Source organism: Phaenicophaeus curvirostris, chromosome 15 (assembly GCF_032191515.1).
Source record: "Phaenicophaeus curvirostris isolate KB17595 chromosome 15, BPBGC_Pcur_1.0, whole genome shotgun sequence".
In the NCBI taxonomy this organism is placed as follows: domain Eukaryota; kingdom Metazoa; phylum Chordata; class Aves; order Cuculiformes; family Cuculidae; genus Phaenicophaeus; species Phaenicophaeus curvirostris.
Genome location: NC_091406.1, coordinates 5,232,237 through 5,256,623, shown reverse-complemented (window position 1 = coordinate 5,256,623; position 24,387 = coordinate 5,232,237). Strand labels below are relative to the sequence as shown.

Here is a 24,387-nt window from a genome sequence, read left to right as displayed (position 1 = left end):
TTGTGTGATGGAATATGGGTAATTAATGTCAGCTTTCAAATTTTAGATGCTTTTCATAGCCAAGCCACTTAGATTTGAAGAGGTCACCATATTTATTGCATTGACACCACATCCCTATTCCTTGTAGTAATATAACAGATGAGTCAGCTTAATTATTTTATGGTGCTATGGTTGGTTTTATGAAAGTGATCTTGAGACAGTAATTTGAACACATATTGTGTCTTTTGGTGCAAAGGTAATGTACAGTGTTTAGAGAACTTCTTAGAGCAGTGGTTTGTGGGCAAGAATGAGAAGTTCCAAGAGCCTGAGGGCGGAACTAAGAAAAATAAATTAGTCATGAAGTCAGAAAACAAAGTCTGTGACCTTTCTAAAGCCAATGTTACAGTCAAAGATGAGATAGAGACCCATAACACGAAGCCACTCAGTGCCTTGCCAACACATCTGCTCTGGAGAATGTTTTTCATTTTGATCAGAAGCAGCTAACTTGGACTTGGTAACATCTACTGACGCTCACACCAGGGAAGGTAAATCAGGGCTGAGCCTCATATTTGCATACCATATGCCAGATTCTTATCTCCATTTTGCAACGTACATTGCCAAGCTCTTCTAAAACTGCCTGTTGCCTGTGGTTTTGAGCAGAATGATAGATGTTTTCCAAATCTGAGATCACAGTTTGACCTTTAAGTTTCATGTGTGTTCTGTGCTTTCGTTATTCTTTTTTCCTTGTGATGCTCAACTAAGATTTCAGGAAAAAAAGTTCCTTTCTGAGGAAATGAGGAAATGCCTCGTAAGGACTAGAAAGGGAGACTGGGAGCCCTGGTTCTTCTCTGATGACTTTCTGTGTGACGATATTTTATCCACCTGAGGAGCTGATGTAGTTTTATTCCTGTGGGATTAAGATGTAGCTTTGGGAATGTTAGAAATGATAGTTTGAGATCTTCAAAAGCATAAAGGAGGGGGTGAAAATTGAAGAGGATAGTGGTGTTTGAAGTGAGGGGGAAACGCTTTTGGGAGAGTCAGGTTACAAAAGTTTGTGCTCAGTATCCACCATGACATTTCTGATTCCTATTCTGTAATTCAAAACAGCCATTTCTTACAGAAATAGACAATCACTGGATGCCCACCAGGCACTGAGGCTTTGCTGCAGATAATTATGACCTGATGAATGAGTTGCATCTTGGGCTGGGCTCAAGCAATGGCTTGCCAGGAGCTCTGCCATCCCACAGGGGAGGCACTGATGCTCTCCAGCTCCTCTGCTATCGCTCTGGCAGAGATCCACACATGGTCCCTGCTCTGCCCGAGAGCACGTAGCCATCGGTACTGCAATAGCAGTTACATAAGGATAGTGGGTGATCAAAGAGCAATCTAATTAGGTTTGTGATGGCTGAAAAGCCAGATGCATAAACTGCATCTCATATTGTGCCCTCTCCAAATGGTTAGATATGCCCTCTGATGGCTGCTGTAGCTGGGTCAGATAGCTTTGAGGTTGATGGTAGCCAGAGGTTGAAACTATTTGGTGCCCGCCAGGGGTGTGTGCTCAGGACGCCTGGGGATGTGGTGCTTACCCAACCGTATGGTGCAAGCATGGAGCTGCGGAGGGTGCGCCTCGGGATGAACTGAGCCGCAATGATTTATGGTTCAGTAGGATGGAGCCGTGTTGTGGTGAAGTGGGCTGTGATTTGCATAGCAGACACTAACACACTTTGCAAAGCTGGGCAGTCCTTCAAACTGCATGAATGAGTTTGCCTATGACTTGCCAAAATATGCAGATTATTCTTCCTCCTTTTGCGCATTGGTTTAGTTAGAGATTCAGGGAACCACCTGACTTCCCCTATAAATCCTGTCAGCTATGTCAGCAGGTAAGCTGCTGTGCACCAAGACTACCAAAACTGTTGGCTGTTTATTACTATTTGTGTTACAGCAGTTTTCTAAATTCCTTTTTAGGAGTAGGCCCCATTTTGCTCAATAATAAAGACTTTGTAGTGCTTCTTTTACAAAGCATGATGCATCTCGCAGATGCTTAGCTTGTCTTTAGCTGGGCTTTTTTGATGTGTTCTGCATGCTCACTGTGCTGGCTTCAAGCTCGATCAGAACAGTTATAAACTAAGCAGAAAGGGACAGAACAGAAAAACAAATAAAGTCTTTGTTTTTCTTATATAGAACTGATCTGTGCCAGCCTGAGTTCTAAATAGCAACTTTAAATAGAAATACATGCTTTACTTTGACTGAAATATCCCAGAAAAATAAACCAGTTAACCCAAAATAGTTTATAAACTACAAGAGCTTGATGAAAGTCTCTTTACGGTGTTCCACCATGCTTTGAATTCCTTGAGATTTACACAGCCTTCTTCATCACCCTCTATAAACGCTGAATCACTGTAGAACATCTAACAAGCTTTAATGCATTCACTGCCTTCAGTTCAGGAGCTGTGATTTTGAGATGGGCTTTGTGCGCTCTCTAGTTCTATGCAGCAACGTAATTTTGGACTTGCTGATCTAAGAACAACAGGAGATCAGCTCGGATTTTTCGTGAGTGGATGTGAACCAGGGTGTCCTGAAGTACCTGGAAATGCAGTGCTTTAAACGTCCTATGTAATCATTGTCGCATCTGTGTGTATTTGCTACACAGACATCTGAACAGATATATCTGTTGTCTGATTATCTCTGCTTTGAAATAAATGTTTCAGCAGTTGTGTTAAATGAGAGCCAGGAGCTTTCCAATTCCATAGGTTGGTTGATCATTTTGTGCCCTATACAACAAATTGCATTGGCTCAACTCTGCTTTCCTGTTGAAATCACAGGTGGGGATTTAGAGAATCAGAACTAGGGGTTGTGGAGGCCCTTGCGGTGTGTGCGCTTTCGTGAACTTTTAAGGGACAACATTCAGTCACTTTTATCTCATATCTTCAGTAACTTCCTGAGACAAATAGATGCTATTTAGGCCATGCTGGAAAAAAAAGAAAAGCATTGATTTCAGCGTATTATTTATGAGCAGTGAGACCCTACCAGTAAAGCCACAGTTCAGCGTGGAGAAAGGCGCAGAGGGTTCAATTCAGCTGCTGTGTGAGGAGGGGTTGGGCTCATCCTTATTAATGAAATGAAGACCCAGAGCTTTGAATTGACCCACTGTCTTGCAGAAAATTGAGTATCCCAAGAGAACCGCGCAGCTTTTTCACAGTGCTCATGCTTTTCTGTTCATTCACAGTTTGTTTGTTAGACGTCATTTGCATGAACAGTCAAACAGTGTTTCAGTTCTGTTCCATCAACATTTTCAAGCCAAGTTTCATTTTTGGCATGCAACAGCGATACGGTTGTTCTGTTCAACTATTGTTAAAAGAGGCTTAGGTTAAATTCTGGAAGTTAATGACAGAGCGATGTGCAGCTATTTGGCTTATGCTTTATGAACTAATTAAATACTTATTTATATGCCATGTTTACTGTCCTCTATACACACGAATTTTTATTCAGTACTCATTTCATGTGTAGGTAATTTACAGCATCATATCCTTGATGCGTGTGCTCTCTTCACACTACACAATGAGTGAAGCAAATTAATACCCCTGCCTCCCCTGATGAAACGCAAGGGTCTTTTTCCTGGGTAAAATAATTTTTGTAAAGCAAAATGTGTGTTTGTATTTTACCTCTTTATAATCTATATTCAGTAATGGTTCTTAAAGTTGAAGCAAAAGATTTTTTTAAATACAGGAATATAAAATCATCCTTCTAAAATCTTGTTTCGATGTGCAAATAAATGATCCAGAGGTATTGTTTACAAAGCAGATTTGAGCAGACCAACTACTTTACACTGCAATGAAAATAGCATCCCCTGAAGCCATTCATGGCCATGAGCGTCTCACCCACCATCTTCCAGCCCAGGATCTGCTCATCAGCCAGTAATGAGCCTGGATCCTGGGCATCCCACAGCATGTTCCCCAGGTGCCCAGGCAGATGCCCTGCGGGGTGTGAGTTTGCTCCTGGAGCTGTGGTTCAGCCACGCGATCTCGAAACTATCATCTCAGGACGCTCAGGACTTCTGAAAACTTGGACTTTTACCAGACATAAAATGAGGCTTTCGTTTCCAAAAATACTGAGAAAATGAATGAAAATTCACTTTAAAATGTCAATGGGGATTGCTTAGCAAAACCTACACGGAAGGTTTTAGTTTTAATGATTTTTACAGAGATAAAAGATGGAGCATTAAAACTAGAGCTGCTCAAAGAAACAGGACCAGGACATTATTTATTCTGTTCCTAATTAAAGGTTTGCTGAATGTTACTTATTAGCTTGTAGTAATGAATCTGTTTTGTAGGAATAAATGAAATTTAGGTCCAGCCAGTAAAGCAATTTGGTACAACCTTTACAAAGGGATAGAAGTGTTAGGAAAGACACTTGCCTTACAGGGAATGTCATCTGCCTTTTCTAATTTGTAAAGCTAAACTCTTGCCGTTTGGCCAGGTTTCATGTAGGCTTCATCACTGAATACCTAAATCAGCCTCTTCAACAATTAATATTTGCCTGGCTTGCTAGTAGCAGTGTTTCCTAAGCAATCTTTATACATCCACATTTAATTCTCCACTCTAAATATTTAGAGTTTTCTTTTCAGTGTTTCTAGGGTGGTTTCCCTGAGTGCGTGTTCAGTTGTGTAGTTCTGGTATTAAAAAGAAGACAGTTTTTAATTTGCTGGCATTTTGTAGCTTTTGTTCTACTTGCAAAGTTTAATGTTGAATAGTTTTGACATACAATGAAGCCAGCCCATGTGGCTGACCATGCTTTTTGAGGGACTTATGTCCTCTTTGCAGAGTGTGATGTGATGGGTCCCAGATGGCAGCTTTACAGGGTGCAGCTGAGTCCATCTAGCGAATGGCTCTCAGGGAGAGGTCCTGTCCCTCTGCTTCTTTGTCCCCCTCCTTATTAGTGGTCTTGCCCAGCAGAGAGCTGTTCAGGATTTTGCTAGGATTGCTATGTTCTGGGCTCCAGCAAGCACACACAACTGGGATGGAGTAGGGAGAGCTGGGAATCCTCCTTCTTAGCAGCACTGGTTGCTAGATAAAGCTCAGCTGCATCGTGGTGGTGCACCATGATACGTGTAAGTCCATTTAGGCTGGCACTTAAAGACCTGATAATATGATTTCTCTGATGATGTGTTGATTTTAAATGATTTCCTGAGTTACAGCCTTCTGGGAGGCTACAGCAGAGTTTAGGAAAGAAAACATTCCCTCTTGCATTGGTGGAAATTTTTCCTGATTCATATAAGATCACAAAGTGATTTTTGGCATAGTGACAGGGCATAAAAGGGACTGCTGTATCACTGCTTTCATGGTTACTTGTTGCCAACACAGTAGTTAAAGTGCTGAACTCTTTTGCAGGTCAATGAAATTTATCACGATGAGTCCCTGGGTGCTCACATTAACGTTGTCTTGGTGAGGATAATCCTGCTGAGCTATGGCAAGGTGAGTAACATTTCATTTAAATGGAGGATATCAATATCTCTGAACTTCATTCTTTTATCAACAGTGTAGTTACTGGTGACATGTATTGATTTTGTATTTTAAAACGTATTGTCCTTACCACTCTATGAATATAAAGAACTTTTATGTTTATGTGTATTCGTTTATCATTTGAACTTCACATTTCAAATATTTTCAACTTCTGGCTTTTCCCTGTGACATTTTAAGTTGCTGCTTCACTCTGACAGTTTATATTTTTGCATTTGTTTGGGATGATCCTTGAAACATAGTGAACATGAGGTGTTGTGGGAGAACTGCGTGTGAGTAGCAATAGACACAAGACCAGTTCTGTAAGATGCTGAGGGCTACGGCCTCATTCAAATAACTCACTTAAACTTGGGCTTGACATTACTGGGACTACACATGTGCTTAAAGTTAAGTGTGAGTTCTGTGGGATAGCGGTCAGAAGGCAAAAGCTGTGCAGGTCAAATCTGTAATTGAATTTTCCTCCCCTGTGCAAATGAGGTTTTGCACATCACTAAAACAGCGGTTGCAGGTAGCACTGTGTAATCTGGATTGTCTGCTTCTGGATTCTAGATCTGTAATCTGCAGGGGACAATGTTACAGTTCCTGAGTTATCCTGCTGCTTTCAGCAGGGCATGGAATTGAATAATTCTAGTATCACAAGTTTGCTCCAAATAACCGTGAAGATAATTTTTCTTGCATTTCTGTATCTGCTTCTTACTTATGTGAAAGGTGATTTATGGCTTTCTGAAAAAAGTAAAATGAATGCAAAAGGTATCACTTCAGAGCTGCTCCACTTGATGGTGCTGAGGTCTCCATGCCCTTGTTGTACAAGAACATATTTGGTTTGTATTCGTATTTTAAAGTTCCTGACCAGAGGACTGGTACCGGGGAGCAGAAGGGGAGGTGGTTTCTCTTCAGAGGGCTGGGTTTATTTAACAATGGAAAAGCAGAGAGAATATGTGTATAGTATTTACTTTCTGCACCTGTTCTGAGCAATTAGAGCAAAGCCTTCAATATTTTACCGTCCCACACACCAGCACTAACAATTTTTAGGAATGTATATTTAAAGCACATAATAAAAAGGGAGGGGACACGTACAAATTAAGGCAGTGAGTGAATGAAACAGCCCGATTGGCTTCATAGTGTGAAAATACTATTCCAATCTTGTAAGCATTCCTTTTGAAAGCACGTGGTTGATATCTTCAGATTCATTTGCTTCATTGTAGGCAATTTATATATATTATCGAGGGTGCTGTTTAAATCATCATAATAATTACGTTATGGTGCTGTAATTGATGAAGGGTGAACCATCAATGTCAGGTTTATGACAGCACTCTGAGCTATTGCCAGTTCTCTCCCTTGATCAGCCTTCTACTGTACTGTGGATTTTTTTTTTAAAGAGGATTATATTATTTTATACAATATGTCATCTGTTGATAAGAATAATATGGACAATACTTGAGTTGCATAGCAACCAGCTTTTCCATGGTTCTTGCTTGAAGATACTCCACTCCCTGAAATTTTTAATATTTTCAAACACTGGCAACTGTACTTGCAGAAGTTTCAATAATTTCAGTAATTGTTTTAGTTGCCCTGGTGAGATGAAAAAAAATGAAGGTGATCCTTGGTGATCACGTTGAAGAGCAAATTTAAAAGATCTGACATGATTTTACTGAATTAGCACCCTGTGTAAGTCATCACCTCTGCACTTAGACTGGGGGTATGGCAGGGTGAGACCTGTGTTTGTGGAGCAGGCAGCGTGTGGCTGTGCTGTGTCTGGGGTACGTGTGCTGAAGCTACCTGCTCTTTCTTGACTCCCTGCTTTTCTCTTAGTACTTCAAACAAGCGAACAATGTAATCTGATGTACCAGAGGGGCTGGTGTGAAGTCCTCAATCATGCTTGGCTGCTGCCTGCTCACTTCCCAATTCCATCAATAGGATAGAAAAATACATCCTGCAAAGGCTGCTCCATATCCACGGTGGCTTCAGAAGCTACCATGCATTTCTCTGCATTTTCTTTACATAGACTCCCAAAGTCACAGGCTTTTTTGATGTGATGGCATACTGCAAATAAGTAAACAGAGTACGTGTGGTGCATTTTCCATCAAATGAGAAAAAGATGAGCTGGCTCGCTTCTGTCTTTTTGAGTGCAGTAGTAGGAAGATTGGTTCCAAATTTTGGAAACTGCGGATACATTTGAGATGAATGTAATTCAACGTTTGGGCAAATTATTCCATTTAGACCTATTTTGGTTGTAGCGGCTCTGTAATCCAGCCAGCTCTCGAATGCTCAGGAGAATAAGCAAAGCAACCACTATCACCAAGTGCAGAGGAGGTGGCAAGAGATGAGCTGAGAACGGATTTAAAACCCCTGACTGGTTATTATAAATTTTGTTTGGAAACATTTAATTCCTGAGCACTGCATAAAATCCTCTCATCACCTCTTTGAGGTGAATGAATAAAGATTGTTATTCCCATTTTACAGCTAAAAACCCAAAGATGTTAAGTGTTATTTTCCAAGGCCACACGGAAGGCCACTGGCAGGCTGGGGATAAGACCTCATAAATTCCTGGCTCCAACCCTACGCTCTGTCCATCGACAATGGTGACTTTGTGTGCAGATGCGCTGCGCTTGCACAGGGGCAGAGAAAAGCACACACATTAGCTGGGATGGGTGTAATTAAGACAGTCATTAATGGCAAAAATAAAAAAAATCAGGAAGAATTTTGCAGGAACCGCAGGGGTTTCAAGAAATGCAGCCACCTAAGGATTTAAGAGGCTTATTTCTTGGGAAATGTGAACCTGGCAGTGCAAGAGACCCCTGAACCGTCCTTTGGAGCTATGTGCACAGCTCAAGTCACCCGTATGCAGACTAGAACAGGGTTCAATTGACCAAGGGATGCTGTGTCTGCTCTTTACACATCTGGGATGGCAACTGGTAGGGAGAGAAAACCCATGTTAGCTATGAACCAATGTTGGCCCCAGAACAAATAGTTTGTACTCTGGCCATGTGCTAATTTGGTCAAATTGAAAGAGGAACCTGACCAACAAGGCCGGGAGCCTTTCAAAAAGATTAGGGGAGGGAAGAAAACCCAAATGGCTTTAAGATGGCAGTTCAGGAAGAAGGTGCTGTGCGATGGATGCCTGCAATCTCATAGGACCAGACTGTTCAACTGAGAAGGATTTTTTGATTGTGTGTCTGAGATACTAGCAGAGCTCCTGATGCCTTCATTTGGGACAAAATTTTACCTTCGATCTTTTCATAAAATGATGCTCTCTTTATTTCTGCCATCTGACCTTTTCATGTCTAACCTTGATGCAAGCAGGGAAGATGTTCTCAGTTCAGCCAGAATGGAAGGCAGTGGTTCATTCCGAGACAGGTTCTTCTCTCTATTTCCCAGAGGGTGGCACAGGTGACACAGCTGAGATGGAAGGACAAGCCAGGTTTATTCCTTAAATGTGGAGTTTATCCTTTCCGTTTTGCTGTTGAACCTGGCTGGAGGGAAAGGGGTGAGTTCTTCCCTCATCTCTGCTTGTCCCAGGAAGAGGCAAAGACTCTGGCTGAGAGCAGCAGTGCCTGGCAAAGCAAGGGGGTTGTTAGCTGTACATTCAAGTCACAGAGTAGCTGTACTTGGAAGAGACCTCTGGGTGTCGTGTAGTCTCATGCCCACCCCTACTCAAAGCATGGTCAGCTAGACCATGTTGCTTGGAACCTTGCTTAGCTGGGTTTTGAATATCTCCAAAGACTTTTTTTTTTTGCATTTGAATGGAATTTCTTATCTTTCAGTTTGTGCCCATTGCCTCTTGTCCATTGATACAGCTGAGAAGCAGCTGGCTCAATTGTCTTTACTTACCTCCCAATAGATGTTTATATACATTGACGAGATCCCTTCCAGCTTCTCCTTGTGTTAGCAGGTCACTAATGTGGGTTTTCCATTGACACTGGTAGATGCAGAAGACCCGAAAGCATCAAGAAATCAAGCCCTAATCTTGTAACGTGCTATGCAAACATGTCTGAACTTGGGAGTTCCTGAGCCCAGCCTTTGGCCATCTCCAGTAACCAATTCTGCTCAAGTGGAGTTGCAAGGCCAGAATCTATGTATTTTATAGCATTTTGGTTGCTATGCATAGTTTTGCACTGGTTTTTGTGTGTTAGGCTGGGGATAAAGATGAGATGAGATATTGTTCCTCTTATTTTTTTTATCTGGGGAAATGGTTGAATTGCTTTATTTTTATATTAGACTCACAGCTTATGATTTCCCATTGTGTTTTGTTGGGACCTTGAAGAGTGTAGAGCTGACTGATAGCATAAACACTGCTTTGTATTCCTGATCTGCTTAAAATTATACAGAATTAGAGACTGAAAAAATGTTTACGAACTGCTGCTGTAAGAAAGCTTTACAAATACTTTGAGTGCAAAATGTTTGTTTATTGCATGAGCTATTTTCGTTTGGTTGGTTTCCGTGGACACTAGGTAATTGTATTTATTTATTTATTGCTTGTCTTGTTCAGGATGGGAGAATAATATAGAAGATCTAATCCAATATACAATGAACAATAGAAGTGTCAAATCAAAGTAAAGTAAACAGTGTATTTTGCAGAGACTTTACACAGTCGAGAAGGGAGAGTCATATGTTAAATAGTTTCCCGAATGTGTGTGCTGCTTTAGTCCAACTTTTGTTACCATAGTTTGAAGCCTGTCAAGTTAAGCATGTTTCTGCTCCTTCTGGAGCTACTGGAGAGCAGCAAAGCCTTCTCCGTTGGCACTCTTGGAGCACCACCTAATGGATGAGTTGGGAAAGGTCTTTTACCAGCAAGCTTCTGACTAGCTTAAATATCTTGTATTCTGCTCGTCAACACCATTGCAGAATTGTACCCAGTTATGCCAAATGGCAGATAAGTGAACGAAGTGGTTACAGAAACCTTCCATTCTCTGTGTGATACCAGCGTGCCTTTCGCAGGTGCTGGCAAGTTGAACTTTCTTTAAAAGTTTGGGTAGACTTTGCAGTTTTTCTTCTAAGATAGCTTTGTATTTGAAATCATTAAAGAAAAAAATTACTTATTTCTTACTTTCCAATCAATTTCCACAAGTATTTGAAGGGCCTTCCAGTCAACTTCATAAATGACTTTTTCTTTAGTGTCTTCACAACAATGAAGTGAACATTACACTGGTAACTTTCCAAAAGGCAAGACAGGTTGCAAAGAAGTTTCAAAGGCCTTTGGATCTATGTAGTAATGGCTTTCAACCATTTCTTGCTACCTTTCTTTGCCTCTTTGTATGGTAGATGCAACTCAGTTGTCTTCTATTTTTGTTTATTTTTTTCTGCTGCTTCCATCTAAGAAAGAAGGGGATATAGAAGAAATGAAGGGACAATCAAAAAAGAGGGAAAATGGAGTGCATTAATAGATGTTGAGTTTCCCAAAGCAAGGATCTCTCCTGGTTCTTTAGGGCAAACTGTCCTTGTAACCCTCTGTGGTTTTCCCCCAACATGAGGGATGTTCTCCTAGCTGAAGTCTTTCTATTTCTTGGCCAACACCTCCATCTGTTTCCATCAGCAGTTCTCTGAAATGCCCACAGTTTTTTTGGTTTTTTTTTCTTTTCTTGCTGTGAGAAGGAAAGTTTCTCTTTCCATTGGCAGTTTTCCTGCTGATCAGCTGAGTAATACTCTCCACAGGCCTGCTGTACTTTTTGGAAAGAGGTCCTTCCCAGCCACGTCTGAGCTCCTAGCCAGATGCAGGACCTGCATGTTCCTGGCAGTGTGGACCCTTTGCTGGCCAACAGTAACACCTACACCTCTTCTGCATTTGCACCCGGCTAGCCCCCAAACTTTCTCTGTGTGCAGTCTGACAAAGAGAAATTTTACTTCTACGTATGGTCCTTATTACTGTACACTCTCCTCCTCTTCTCTCCTCTCTCCTCTCTCCTCTCTCCTCTCTCCTCTCTCCTCTCTCCTCTCTCCTCTCTTCTCCTCTCCTCTCTTCTCCTCTCCTCTCTTTTCTCCTCTCCTCTCTCTTCTCCTCTCCTCTCTCTTCTCCTCTCTTCTCTCTTCTTCTCTCTTCTCTCTTCTTCAAAAAGCACATGTTGATAATGTGGGGGTTTGTTTGCTTTCTGACTAATGCATCTTATAAAAAGCAATGATTTTTGTTTGGTAGAATGTGCAGAAGGAGGTCACTGTGAGAGAAAGAACCAATGGCAAATGATATACATTACTTGAATTTTTTCAACTTCATTTTACAACATTCTTCCCTTTTTTAATCTGCCAGTAAGATTTCTCACTGAGGTCCTTGAAGGCATTGATGTGTCTTGTGAGGCTTTGGAGAAATGAGAACAAGGTAGAGAAGATGTAAATAGATTGTTTTGGTTTTTTGCGTGTTTGTTTTTGTTTTACCACTGATGGATGTTACTAAAGACCTCAACAATGGTCAAACCTTGTTTAATTGAACAGTATTTTTGCTTGAAGAGCCAGGATTTTAGTCTGTTGTAGTAACTCAAAGTTTGTTTAAATCTGTTCTTATAAATATATGATGATGCAATAAAGGCATCGCAACTGTCCCACTATTTAAATACGTTATTATTTCAGCTTCCAAGGGAATTATGGCTGGAAGCAGTAAGATCCAGTGTGGGATTATATTACATCTTTTTCATTCCACAGTGGTATCGGAATCCAAACTGTGCCTCTATTTGGTTTATTAATTTGTTTTTCTGAACATTTGCAGAACTGTAATACTCCAGTTTTGCCAAAATCAGACCTCAGTTTGGCAGACATTTCTTTTATCAATTCCAGTAGTTTTTCCGCAACCCTTTAAGGATTTTCTTTTACATGTAGTCAATACTCTCTGTACTCCATCATGCACTCAATTACAGGACACATCAAATACATCTGTATTGAAACACGAACTATATTACTTCTCCCTTATTTTTGGCCCAGGATAGGATTTACTCTACATTTTGTATTTTGGAATGACAAATGCTTACAGTACAGTATAGCATCTAAATTGTGTTGGTTAGTGTTATGATTACAGTGTTGTCATGGTAATGTAATCATTGCAAATGAAAAGCCAGGCTTCACAAATATAGCTCTTACAAATCCTGGAAGACCTGGGATGGATCAATTAGTCATACATTTTATAACATCGCTCGTACAATCAATTTGCCTAAGTCTTAGCAATGCACAGTATAAAGTAGAATTAGCTGGGAATTCTTAAGAAAGAAATTTTTTTTTTTGAAAAAAGGCGAATGTAGTAGCTGGGTTTTAAAATACTTTGCTCTTCTTATTCAAGAGTATTATCCTTTGATTGCACCTACCACACAAGAGCTCATTTGAGTTGGCTAAGCCTTGCTGGTGCACTACCTGTGTAACGAGGAGTTTATAGGAAGAATGGTGTACCACACTTGGAACTTGAATGTGCTGCCTCCCGAAAGATCATTCAGATCTGGATGAAGAAAATGCACTTTAAAGGATAGTCATTGGAAAAGTCAATTTCTGAAAGTACACAACTGGAAAAAGTATATTTAGTTTTTACACTTAATAGAACATCCAGTAGTATTCAACGGTCTGGTAAAACAGCCCTAGCAGCTCAGTTGCACAGCAAGAGCAGCTGATGAACCAGGGCAGGGTGATGGTTGTCTGCTGCTATTTGCTTCCCTTGGCCATTGGGCATTACCCTTCCCCACACTGGGTTAGTTTCTGCTGACCAAAAGCAGCTGCGGTTCCAACAGGGGAACAGGCTACATCAGCAACTGTACATCCAAACTGGAAGTGATTGTGCAAAGTGGTGACAAGGTGGCATAGAATCCATAACGCACGGTATGCAGTACAATATCAGTTTTCTCATTAAAATACCCAACTTTTTATTCCATTGTATCTGTTTATTTTTCTTCAGTTATGCCTTAGACCTCATTAAATGTGGAAATCGCATTTAATCTAACCATGAACTTTAGCTATTTTCTTACTTTCTTGATCCTTTAAAACTTGTTTCTGAAGTGTAATTGTCTCTGTAAAAATAGATTTTCAATGGAAGTGGGACGTTCAGTCAAGTGCCTGAACAAGCTGGTAGAAAAAATTGCCCAAGTTTTAATAAATAATTATTGATGTTTATTTTTTCCTGGGAATGTGCAGTCCATGAGTCTGATAGAGATTGGGAACCCTTCACAAAGCCTGGAAAATGTGTGTCGCTGGGCCTACCTGCAACAGAAACCAGACACCGGGCACGCAGAATATCATGACCATGCTATCTTCCTCACACGGCAGGATTTTGGTCCATCTGGCATGCAAGGTAAGACGTTCATCAGGTGTTGTTTTGTAAATGTCTACCCTTCTGAGCAGAGTTTGTGTTTATCACTTAGCAAGGCTAGTTGTGCAAAGTTTAATTCTGTGTCTTTTTCTCAGTTTTGGTCCAAGTTCTTTCCCTGAGACCTCTGCATATGGCTGTTTTCAGTTGTATCTGTTTCACTTGGCATTTTAGCCATTCTTACTGGTGGAATTATTTAGTGGATCCTCTCTTTACTCTTGCTGAAGCCAAGCAAGTGAGATCCCTGTGTAAACAGTCCTGAAAATGCCCAAGGATTAAAGAAGAGATTTTATGTTTGAAAAGTCTCCAAAGCTGTTGCCGTGTTCCAGCAGGATTGACAAGAAATATTGTTACTGAGAGGTCTGGAATGGCAAGACCAAGTGCTGTCCAATTTTTCCTTTTTTCCAGGGCTCTGCTGCATGTGAGATCAGGTTTGTTCACTGAAGGGGATGAATCTCAGTGCTTTCCCTTTCCTTTTGGGTTAGCCAGATCTGCTGTCAGCACAGGGTTGGGGCTTTGCTCACACGTTCCCTGAGGGTTTGAACTGCAGAGTGTTGCTTGTGAGCTGTAACACAGCAGCACGTGATGTCCTTTTCCCCAGCTGCCTCATGCGCTTGGAGAAGGCAATCGCAAGATGGTCCTAGAAGTGACAACAGTTTTCTTGGTGTGACAGAAATAAAGTTTTGCTTTGTTCAACAGGCTGGTTTCATGTTTTGTAGGTGAGGTGACACATTATTAAATGTTCAGGGGTAGATGTCTCTTGAGAGGACCACTTCAACAATATTTGCGTCACAACAGAAGTTTGTCCTAGTGCTTCTTGTGATGTTGCCTTTCCATACTTGTTTGTTTTCTGAAACACGGGATATTTCTCACAGGCTATGCTCCCGTCACTGGAATGTGTCATCCTGTTCGAAGTTGCACACTCAATCATGAAGATGGTTTTTCATCTGCATTTGTGGTGGCTCATGAAACTGGACATGTGTGAGTAGAAATGTGGCCATTGTGTCCTAGCTTATAGTGTTGTCAGGACTGACAAATATCCATGGTATTGGAAAGATGCAGTTTATGTTAAGAAAAAATATTCAGCCCTGGCTTCAGATCTCAGCTTTCTCAAGGCTTGTTTCTTTATAGTCTTAAATATCAAGATATAAAGCAAATGGAAAAAGGAGCTAATAACAAATTACCTTCCAGGGCTGCTGTGAAAGTGAATTGAATGATGTATTATAGTCTCCTGGTGGAAATGTAAAGTATTCGTAGTGATGAAATGTGAATTCATTAGGTCAGTGGAATACATGATTCTTGAAAACAATCCATATTAAATAAGCACATAATCTGCATATGTTACTGTGGATAAAGGATACAATACAGTATTGAAAAGAGGTGCCAAGCATTGAGGTTACAACTGTTCCAGTTATTTCATATGAAAAATGCAATCATTTTACTTATTGATGTGATTAGAACCAATGACCGGGTAGCTGTTGTCAGAACTTCTGTTTCTGCCAGAGTATTTTAGTTTCCCTGTTCACAGAGAACACCCACTGATTTCCCATTTTCTCTTTGGTAGAACAACAGTTCCCATAAGGCTTTTTCTGAATAGTTTAAATCCATTCTGTTTTCCTTAAGAAAGCCTGCAGGCACTTTTCCCTTTGTTGAATCAGAATTATTAAGGGCTTTAAACAAAGAATTGCCAAAGTTTATTGAATCTCACTGTAAATGTACCTTAATTAGACAAGGACATAGAATTAATATCCAGATGGCATTTGATTCCAGAATTTTTTAATTAGGATTAAAAAGGATACACAGTGAGCTTTAAAAGAGATGCTGCTGAAGAATGTTTGTAATCCCTCAAATCACATTCAGCCCCAATCTGTTAATTTGGCTTGTTATGGACAGATATTGCCCATGTTAGTCAAATAGTGTTTATATTAAAAGATGCAATACAAGAGCCTAACAAAGGGAGGGAATAAATATATTCATAAGAAAATTTTAAATATCTGCAACTTGGCTAATTTTCTAGAAAGCATTCGACACTTTCTGAACTGTTTCACATATCAACAATGTGGAATTGCTGCTCAGCCATAGCAGTAGCTACTCTAAACTAGCTTTTAGTGTGGTGTCTTTCTTTTTTTTTTTTTTTCAAGTAAAGGATTTCCCTACAATTGGAAATTACTTCACATTAGGTTAAGGTGTGATTTTTTAGAAGTTAGGTAGACTGAATACCTGCAGACCAGAGTATGAATAAATTTTGGTTAATGCTCCTGGAGGGTGCACTGGATCCTTAATCCAGAAATTGATTCATTTAGCCATAGTAATTCACAAATGTGGATGTGCACAGAAGTCTAAAGAGGCATTTTTAGTCTGTTTTGAAAGTGGATTAACCTAATCACATGAAAGTACTCTCAGGGGTCAGTGCTTCTATGTGGGAGCTCCTACAGACTAGCTCAGTCTCACCCTGTCTTATTTCTCATGACTTTGCTCATTTGGACAAAGTTCAAGGGACTTAAGAACCTTATTGCACTCAGCCACTGGTGACATTTGGGGTGTGGAAGCACTTGGGCACTCAGAGTTCACCTGCAATGTAACTGTGCCGGCTCTCTCCTGTGTGGGGCAGGTTAGGCATGGAGCATGATGGCCAGGGGAACAGATGTGGGGACGAAGTCCGTCTGGGAAGCATCATGGCCCCCCTCGTGCAAGCTGCGTTTCATCGCTTCCACTGGTCTCGTTGCAGCCAGCAAGAGCTGAATCGATATCTCCAGTGAGTAGCTGTTAAACAGCCTCTCTTCCTTGGTTAGGAGGCATGTAAGAGCAATCCTGCATTTAGCATTTGTGCTTTATCCTTTTGTTAGTTACTCAAATGGAGTTGAATAAAAAAAAAAGAATTCCCCCCATCCTATTGAGAATGAGATGATTTCCCATCAGTTGCAAATACTGCAAGTTCTCAATTAGTTTGATGTCAGTCCATTTTAAATTGTTCTCATTTCATTATATCTGCTCATTTTCTGGACATTGATAGTTCATATGCTGTCCTCTCAGGAGTTATGGGAAGACACTTTTACTTATCTCATTGCTAACTCTCCTCCCTCTCTAATTTAACTTCTAGGGGAGAGCCGTGTCTGTGCTACTCAGCAGCACGGAGACTATCTTACAGATACTAAATTTGGCTTCAAAGGCTGTTTGTTGGTTTTGATACCTGTCACTGCTAAGATGGTGCTGCTTGAAGAGAAAATTCTGCTCTTTAAGTGCTCGAGGCTTTTCTTGGCTTGAGTAGACATCTAAATAAAGAAGGTGGTTCTAGAATGAATTTGTCGGTTGTTACTTTTTCTTTTGGTACCCTACATGCAAAAGCTATTTTAAAAAAAAGCTGTTTAAACAGTTTCATCCATGTCTGTTGCCTTCCCTGTGAACCTGACACTTTGAGCATTAGACCTGCGCTAGAGTTCCCTGACAAACTCTGATGTTTATGACCGTGTTTTTGCTCCTTATAGAAAAAATATTCCCCTTGTTTTATGGGCAAGATTTTCAGAAAAATGTGGGGAAGCTACTAGGATACCTAGCAAAATGCACAAAGTAAGCATGAGTCAGTCTCTTTGTCAATATTTTTATTACTTTAGGTATCTTAGGCAGGGAATAAAAATATTGTGAGGGAAGTGTGATTATTTCAATTAGCAAGATCCTTTAGAGTGTTAACCATTAAATAAAGGCCTATAGGGCTGCTTTACATTCTTTTAAATACAGCTGTTTTAAAATATCTTATAACAAGGCAGAACGATGGTTTGCTTTGAAGTAAATCTAACCTCCAAATTCTGCTTTCAACTCTTGATATCTTCAAGGCAACCAGAATAGATTCATGTATGGTGTCCTCACGTCTGTTAAATAACTTGGAGGCATTTCAGCAATACTGTTGACCATATTGGTGTGGTGAATTAACCAAAGATTATATGATGTTAACCAGTCAGTGTTATTGGCATCAGTTCTCTGTTGTCAGTGCAAGTTGGTCAGACATGATTCTAGCATGTTACCAGCTGTCCTCACTATTTAGGACAAGAGGGCAAACTCCCATATTCATCACATAGAAAGAAAACTAGAGATTATGGATGGAGCTGAGAGCTGTCAGCAGAAACAGAGAAGGAGCAAACCTGAGCATTTAACGCAGGCAGGAAAGTACACATGCTTGTAAATGAGTTGCTGCTACTCAGCAAAGACACAGGAAAACTGCAGCCTTAGCGGTAATCTGGGATGGTTACCCTGGCTTCTGCTTCTAAAACTTCACTTGAAAGACAGTTACAGGCAGCAAGAAATTCCACAACTGGAAAATTAATTAAACTTTCTTTTCTTCTTGGTCTTATGTGGATTCTTCCTTTGATTCCTCTAACATAAGGAGCGTGGAGACTGATAGGAATTTACCTGCAAGCGAAATGGAAATCACAGTGGAAAGCTTCATGAAAAGTACATATAATCCATTAAATGTGGATGCAACATGATAAAGTTAATGTGAATGTAATTGCAATATTAGCTACTCTTCGCGACCAGCATCTGAGAAATCGTAGGCTCTGTTGTGTTTGGAACAAAAAGGCAATGAAACCACAAACACTGTGCAGGTTTCACAGCCCCATCTGTTACTGTAATTTTTGCCCGTTGCAGTTCCTATGATTGTCTGCGTGATGATCCCTTCGAACATGACTGGCCTTCCCTTCCACAGCTGCCAGGAATTCACTACTCCATGAATGAACAGTGCCGTTTTGATTTTGGTTTGGGCTACATGATGTGCACAGCTGTGAGTACTTAAGTTTGGCTTCTGCTGTTTCTCATCCAGGAGTGCTCTAACTGTCTCTGAAACGTCCTTAATAGGGACAGTGTAGTGAAGCCCCCAAGGAAAGATGTGCCCGCTTAGCTGTGAGCAAGGAATAACAACTGAATATTGACAATTATGTTATTTTAAGTATCTCTATCTTTTTTTTTCTTTAAACTGGAGTTACAACAATAATTATTCTGTAGTTTCTGACTTCAAGCAAACCAGCTTGCTGCATTACCGAGCCTCCCATTGCTGGCAGCTAATTATTTTGCTACAAAAATTCCACCCAGATGTGAAGGAGATGGATTTGGTGGTACATTTTTTAGTGCTAGCATAGGGGAGTGCGCTTTTATGATCCAATTTTATGGAAAGCATGATGCATTTTGATGCCTAGCGTGAGAAAATAAGCATGACAGCAAGTAGAGCAACTTGCAAGGACTCTTGATGACATTGTTGGCTGTCTTGTACCAGGAAAACAAGAGGCAGAGTCAATTTAAAGCGAGGCAATATTAGTGCAGTATTCAGTGGACTGGCCTTAGAAAACAGAGTCTTTTCCAGCAGGGCTGTGCCTCCCACCTCCAGCTCCTCAAGTAGGACAAAGTATTAAATGGGAAGAGATGTTCTCAGCTGGTGTGGCAGCTGCTAGCACATGAAATTTCTGCATTGATTCCTATGTGCAGGAATATGTGCACTGAGTGGTGTCTCTAGATAATAGATGAGAACCTTAAAGCATCAGCTGTGTATTATTGTGTCTTGACAGCTGTCCTACTTACACTGCCTTAGAAGAATGTCCCAGCCAGAGATGGTCTTTTCTTACAGCTGTTCTCCACAGCCTGGGAGATGGAAGCTTTCTGTCATCTTTGTTCAGAATAGCCAAACCCATATCCAGACATCATGCTTTAGTATATTGTGTGGTGGGTGGTTCTCATCCTCTCAGATGCAAACACCTGCATTGTAGGTAAAATGCCAATTTATTCATTGGATCAGGATCCTGAGCTCAGATTTCCATCCCCCTAAAAGGGTGACTGCAGCAGCTGAGCTACAGTCTGGGCAGCTCATTTCCCTTTCCTGTGAATACTTAAGGATTTTTTGTTTTGTTTGCAACATTGTTTGGAGAAGCTGTAAGAAAAGGTGGAGCGGGTATTGCTGACCAGAGGAACTCCTTTTCCCCTTGCCTAGTCTGCCTTTGGTCACTAGTGTAAAACTATTTTTATCATAGAACGGTTTGGGTTGGAAGGGACCATGAAGGTCATTTAGTCCAAACCCCCCTGCAGCAAGCGGGGATGTCTTCAACTCGATCAGGTTGCTCAGGTTTTCCCTGGCCTTATTCCAGCGAATGCAGGTGGGATCACACTTCAGAGTCACTGATGATTTTGCACGAAAGCTCAGAGATGCTGACACAGACACCACGGTGTTCCTCAGGAATCTCAGTGATAACAGCTGGCATTTTACAGCTAAGAAAGGAAAAAAACCACTATGTTGCAGCTTCTATTGCAGTTACCAGTGGGAGTTCTCTTAAAGCACCATCCACTCTGATTTTTCTTGTGTTTCAGTTCCGTACATTTGATCCCTGCAAGCAGCTGTGGTGTAGCCATCCCGAGAACCCCTACTTCTGCAAGACAAAGAAAGGGCCTCCACTGGATGGGACCATGTGCGCACCGGGAAAGGTGAGAGTGGGTGCTGTATGTACCTGCACGCTCGTATGTGTTCACATGTGTTTGTGTGCAGCTGGGGATGTTCCCCTTAAAATCAAGGGGAAGAAGAGAAGAACCTGTCTTGAGGACTTGAAATCTGCCAAGATGTGGGGCAAGCTCTGAGTGCAAGTAAGGCTGTCGAGCAGCATGAGGGGAGGAGGCAGAGGTGTGGGCTGGTGCGTCCTGCTTGGCAGCTCTGTGACCACTGAAGCCCATTCTCATATAAGTCCTAAAAGTATCTGCAGATTGCTCTGTGCTTCTTGGCAAGTCTTTGTGGCAGATCCAAAAAATGGGGGAATTTCTGCTTGCCCATGACTTGTGTGAGATCAGGGGTGTGCGTTTGTATCGGTGATGTTGCAGTGATGTTTACTGGCTGGTCTGGTGCTGAGGGTGAAGAGAGCAGTGAGGTCCTGGAAATGATAGCCAAGCTAAGGCTGCTGTGGTTACCCCGAGGGAAAGGATGGCTGTGGAAGTTGAGCATTAGCTAGAGAGCCAACATGATGGCAGAGAGGGACCCTAAGGAGAGAAGGGCAGATTTGCAGAGGTGGATTTGCTGGCTTGATGAGAGTCATAGAATCACCAGGTTGGAAAAGACCCATTGGATCATCGAGTCCAACCATTCCCATCAAATACTAAACCATGTCCCTCAGCACCTCATCCACCCATCCCTTAAACTCCTCCAGGGAAGGTGACTCAACCCCCTCCCTGGGCAGCCTGTTCCAGTGCCCAGTGACCCTTTCCGCGAAAGTCAAGGGAGTCAAGGGAGGCATGAGAAACTGTGGAGGGAAGGTCCAAGGTGACCAAGGCTCAGACAGCTCTGACCACCAGTAGGACCAATAGGACCATTCTGGGCATACTCCAGGTCTCAGTTATCCTTCTGTGGAGGTCACGCTGTGCTCATAATGAATCCGAACTCCAAGTCCTTTGATGTCTGCTGAAAAAGTCTGGCTTCACTGGGCTTTGGATGCAGTTACTGAGGGGGAGAGGAAGATGTCGCTACTTAGAGAGATGTTTTGTAAAGCCCAATGGATGACATCATTTATGCAATAAATGAACCGTATTAGCAGCTGCTGTTGTGGTTTGAAATATCTTTTTTGTGAAAACATAATGTAATGCTAAATTAATTCCCTAACAAGTCATGTTCCATGTAAACCACTCCCTTATGGTTCTCTTTTTAGATTATTCCTGCTATAACAGCTTTGGTTCTTGTTTATATATATATACACACACACACACGCATATATGTATATACGGTTTAGATTACTGTCCAAAATCTTAAGATGGTTTCTCTGTGTTTACTTTTCTATATCGTCATTTTTGTGTTAAAAATATTCATGAAATGGCCAGAAAAATACAGTTGTATTTCATTTTGTTGCATCACCCTATATCCCAAGCCATTCATTTGTATTGGTGTTTGAACAGAAATTAGAAGAAAAAAAAAAACTTGTAACCATACAGTTAAGGATCTGTCAGTGCTTCCATTATAAACAGTTTGTCAGGATATTATGTAACTCAGCTGTAAAAATTTTCTCTGGACTGGAACTTGGGATCCAAGGGTTCAGCAAACTGTGCAGACAGCCAGGCTTTTTCGTTCAGTGGAGATGCAAGGCAGGATGTGCACATTCTGAAGTTTCAGTAGATGGTAGGACTATGACTGTTTTATTCCCAGAGGAGCTGTCCCAGTTTTTTTGGTAAATCAACTTATTGCGACCTTCCAGGAGAAACTGAGAAAATGATATAAAGTGAAAACCGTTTTGTTAGATAAGGCTCAGCAGTCTGAGCTAAACATTGTTTTAAAAATAGCATGAGTTTTGAAGGTTGTACAACTGTCTTTGTATATCTGAGCTCAGCATTTGACTGGTATATTTATTAGTTGTTGGTATTTTTAATACAGGCACATCAGATCAGTCCTTTTCCACTTTTTCCTTTCCTTTTCATCCCTGCCTTTGATGTGACCTTTCCCTGATCACTCTTTCCATCAATTCAGGCAATACCAGAGACTCTGACCTGAAAGGATGGGGACTGTAAAATGCAAAGCTGAGACTCGGTTGCAGTGTGGCAGCTTCCTTTAAGATACATTTCCCATGATACCTCATCAGCACAGGAGGAAAAGGAAAATAATTTCAAACTTGATCTTCTATTTTCTTTGGAATAACACCAGAAAAGAAAAGAACAGAAACATAAGCAATTAAAGATCTTGATTCAAAAAAGATCCATTTGTTTCCCACTTTAGAGACTTGCAATTTTCATGATTTCATGCTGCTAATTCCCAAAGCCTATTTTAAGCTCAAACCAATCACAACACTGCTGATGTGTCAAAGAAACATCCTGGCTTTGCAGCAGCTGAGGGGACCGCATGCCAGAAATGAAAGCGGCGTTTGGGAGACTAACACAGCGGATGGTGCGTAGATATTCACACTGAAGCCTGGTGTTCAGATAACTGATAACTGGTCTCTTTGCTTTCCCAAACTTAGCAGATGTTCTTGAGGAGAATCCAGTACAGCTGCCTCTTTCCTAACTGACAGTCAAGGGGCAAGAACACCTATAGGAATCACAATATCCGTGTCTCCGGGTCCAGCAAACACACTGATAAGGACCATGTCTCTGCACACCCAGGCTGTGTGTTGGACCTAAGCACTGACCCTTGGAAATGGAAGAAAGATTAGAGTTTCTAATGCTGTCTCTGTGTGTGTATGTATGCATATATATATATGTATATTTAAATAGATATATGCAAATGTATGCACGCTCTTCTGTATGTGTGGTTATTTGAAATAAGTTGCCAAGAGTGAGGTTCTGCCACTTCAGAAACTTTTTAATAAGTCTCCTTGTGCGAATGGACACTGTGAACAGCTGTTATGTTAATTGGCAGCAAACTAATAATTTGCTGGGTTTAGGGATAGAACAATAAAATATTTTCTTGGAGCTTCTCAGCCAGAGAAGAAAATTGCTGTTTTTATAAAATCCTAAAGGAAATAGAATATATTCTATTGTGCTCACCCTGTATTTTTCTAAACTAGATTGAGTTCTCAATAGCAAGAGGGAAGATTCTGTCAATTTTGTGAAGGTTCAATGATGCAGCGCATTTCAATTACTTCTGTGTCTGAATGGTCACGGTAACTTCCATGAAATAACTGCAGTGTGTAAAGTTAAACACGTGGAGGATCAGAGTCTTAATGTGAAGTCAAAGAGACTCTCTAAATTGCTATAGTAAACCATGCAGATAAGGCACAACTGTGCAAACTGTTACTCTGCGCAGCATTTTGTGGATTAAAAACCCCATATGCTTTCAGCTGATAATTTCTTTACTTGTATACAGTTCTGTCAGCTCCGCGATTGGTCTCAGGCTTCTGAAGCCAGACAACCTTCAGAAATACATCATCAGTTTTTGTTGTACCATTTTTTAAAACTATTACTCTTCTGGGGAGACATTTATATTGGCTGAAGTAGCTAACTGCTCTCCACAGGATAGAAATAAACCCCAAAGTCATTCATGCAAGGAGATCACATACTGAAGTCCATCTGCTTGCTGCAGTGACTAACTCAAAGGTTTGCACCACCTGAGCCTCCTTTGCTTCTTTTCTGGGAGAGCAGTAAGAGCTTGCTACCTGTCCCTGCCAGCAGGGCTGATCATAGAATCATAGAATAACCAGGTTGGAAGAGACCCACCAGATCATCAAGTCCAACCATTCCTATCAAACACTAAACCATGTCCCTCAGCACCTCATCCACCCATCGCTTAAACACCTCCAGGAAAGGTGACTCAACCCCCTCCCTGGGCAGCCTCTGCCAGTGCCCAGTGACCCTTTCTGTGAAGAATTTTTTCCTAATGTCCAGCCTAAATCTCCCCTGGTGGAGCTTGAGGCCATTCCCTCTTGTCCTGTCCCCTGTCACTTGGGAGAAGAGGCCAGCACCCTCCTCTCTACAACCTCCTTTCAGGTAGTTATAGAGAGCAATGAGGTCTCCCCTCAGCTCTTGGATCTGGCTTATGTACCAAGGATCCAGCACAAGCTTAGCAGGTATTGCCTTCACTTGCACCGTGCTAATGAGACAATCTGAGTCGAACTTGGAAGGATTTTTTTTTAGTCTGTCAGGAAAGGAAGGGAATGATTAAATATTGCAATAAATAGATATTAT

General features: G+C 41.2%; 1 protein-coding gene across 1 annotated transcript in view; it reads left to right on the top strand.

The window, feature by feature from the left end:
- ADAMTS2 (ADAM metallopeptidase with thrombospondin type 1 motif 2) overlaps nt 1-24,387 on the top strand; it is a 172,451-nt gene that overhangs the window by 122,216 nt on the left and 25,848 nt on the right. Inside the window, exons 5-10 of the mRNA XM_069869530.1 lie at nt 5,367-5,450; nt 13,593-13,749; nt 14,640-14,745; nt 16,376-16,519; nt 18,406-18,538; nt 20,110-20,223. Coding sequence (XP_069725631.1) covers nt 5,367-5,450; nt 13,593-13,749; nt 14,640-14,745; nt 16,376-16,519; nt 18,406-18,538; nt 20,110-20,223 — 738 coding nt within the window. The remainder of the gene's footprint in view (nt 1-5,366; nt 5,451-13,592; nt 13,750-14,639; nt 14,746-16,375; nt 16,520-18,405; nt 18,539-20,109; nt 20,224-24,387) is intronic.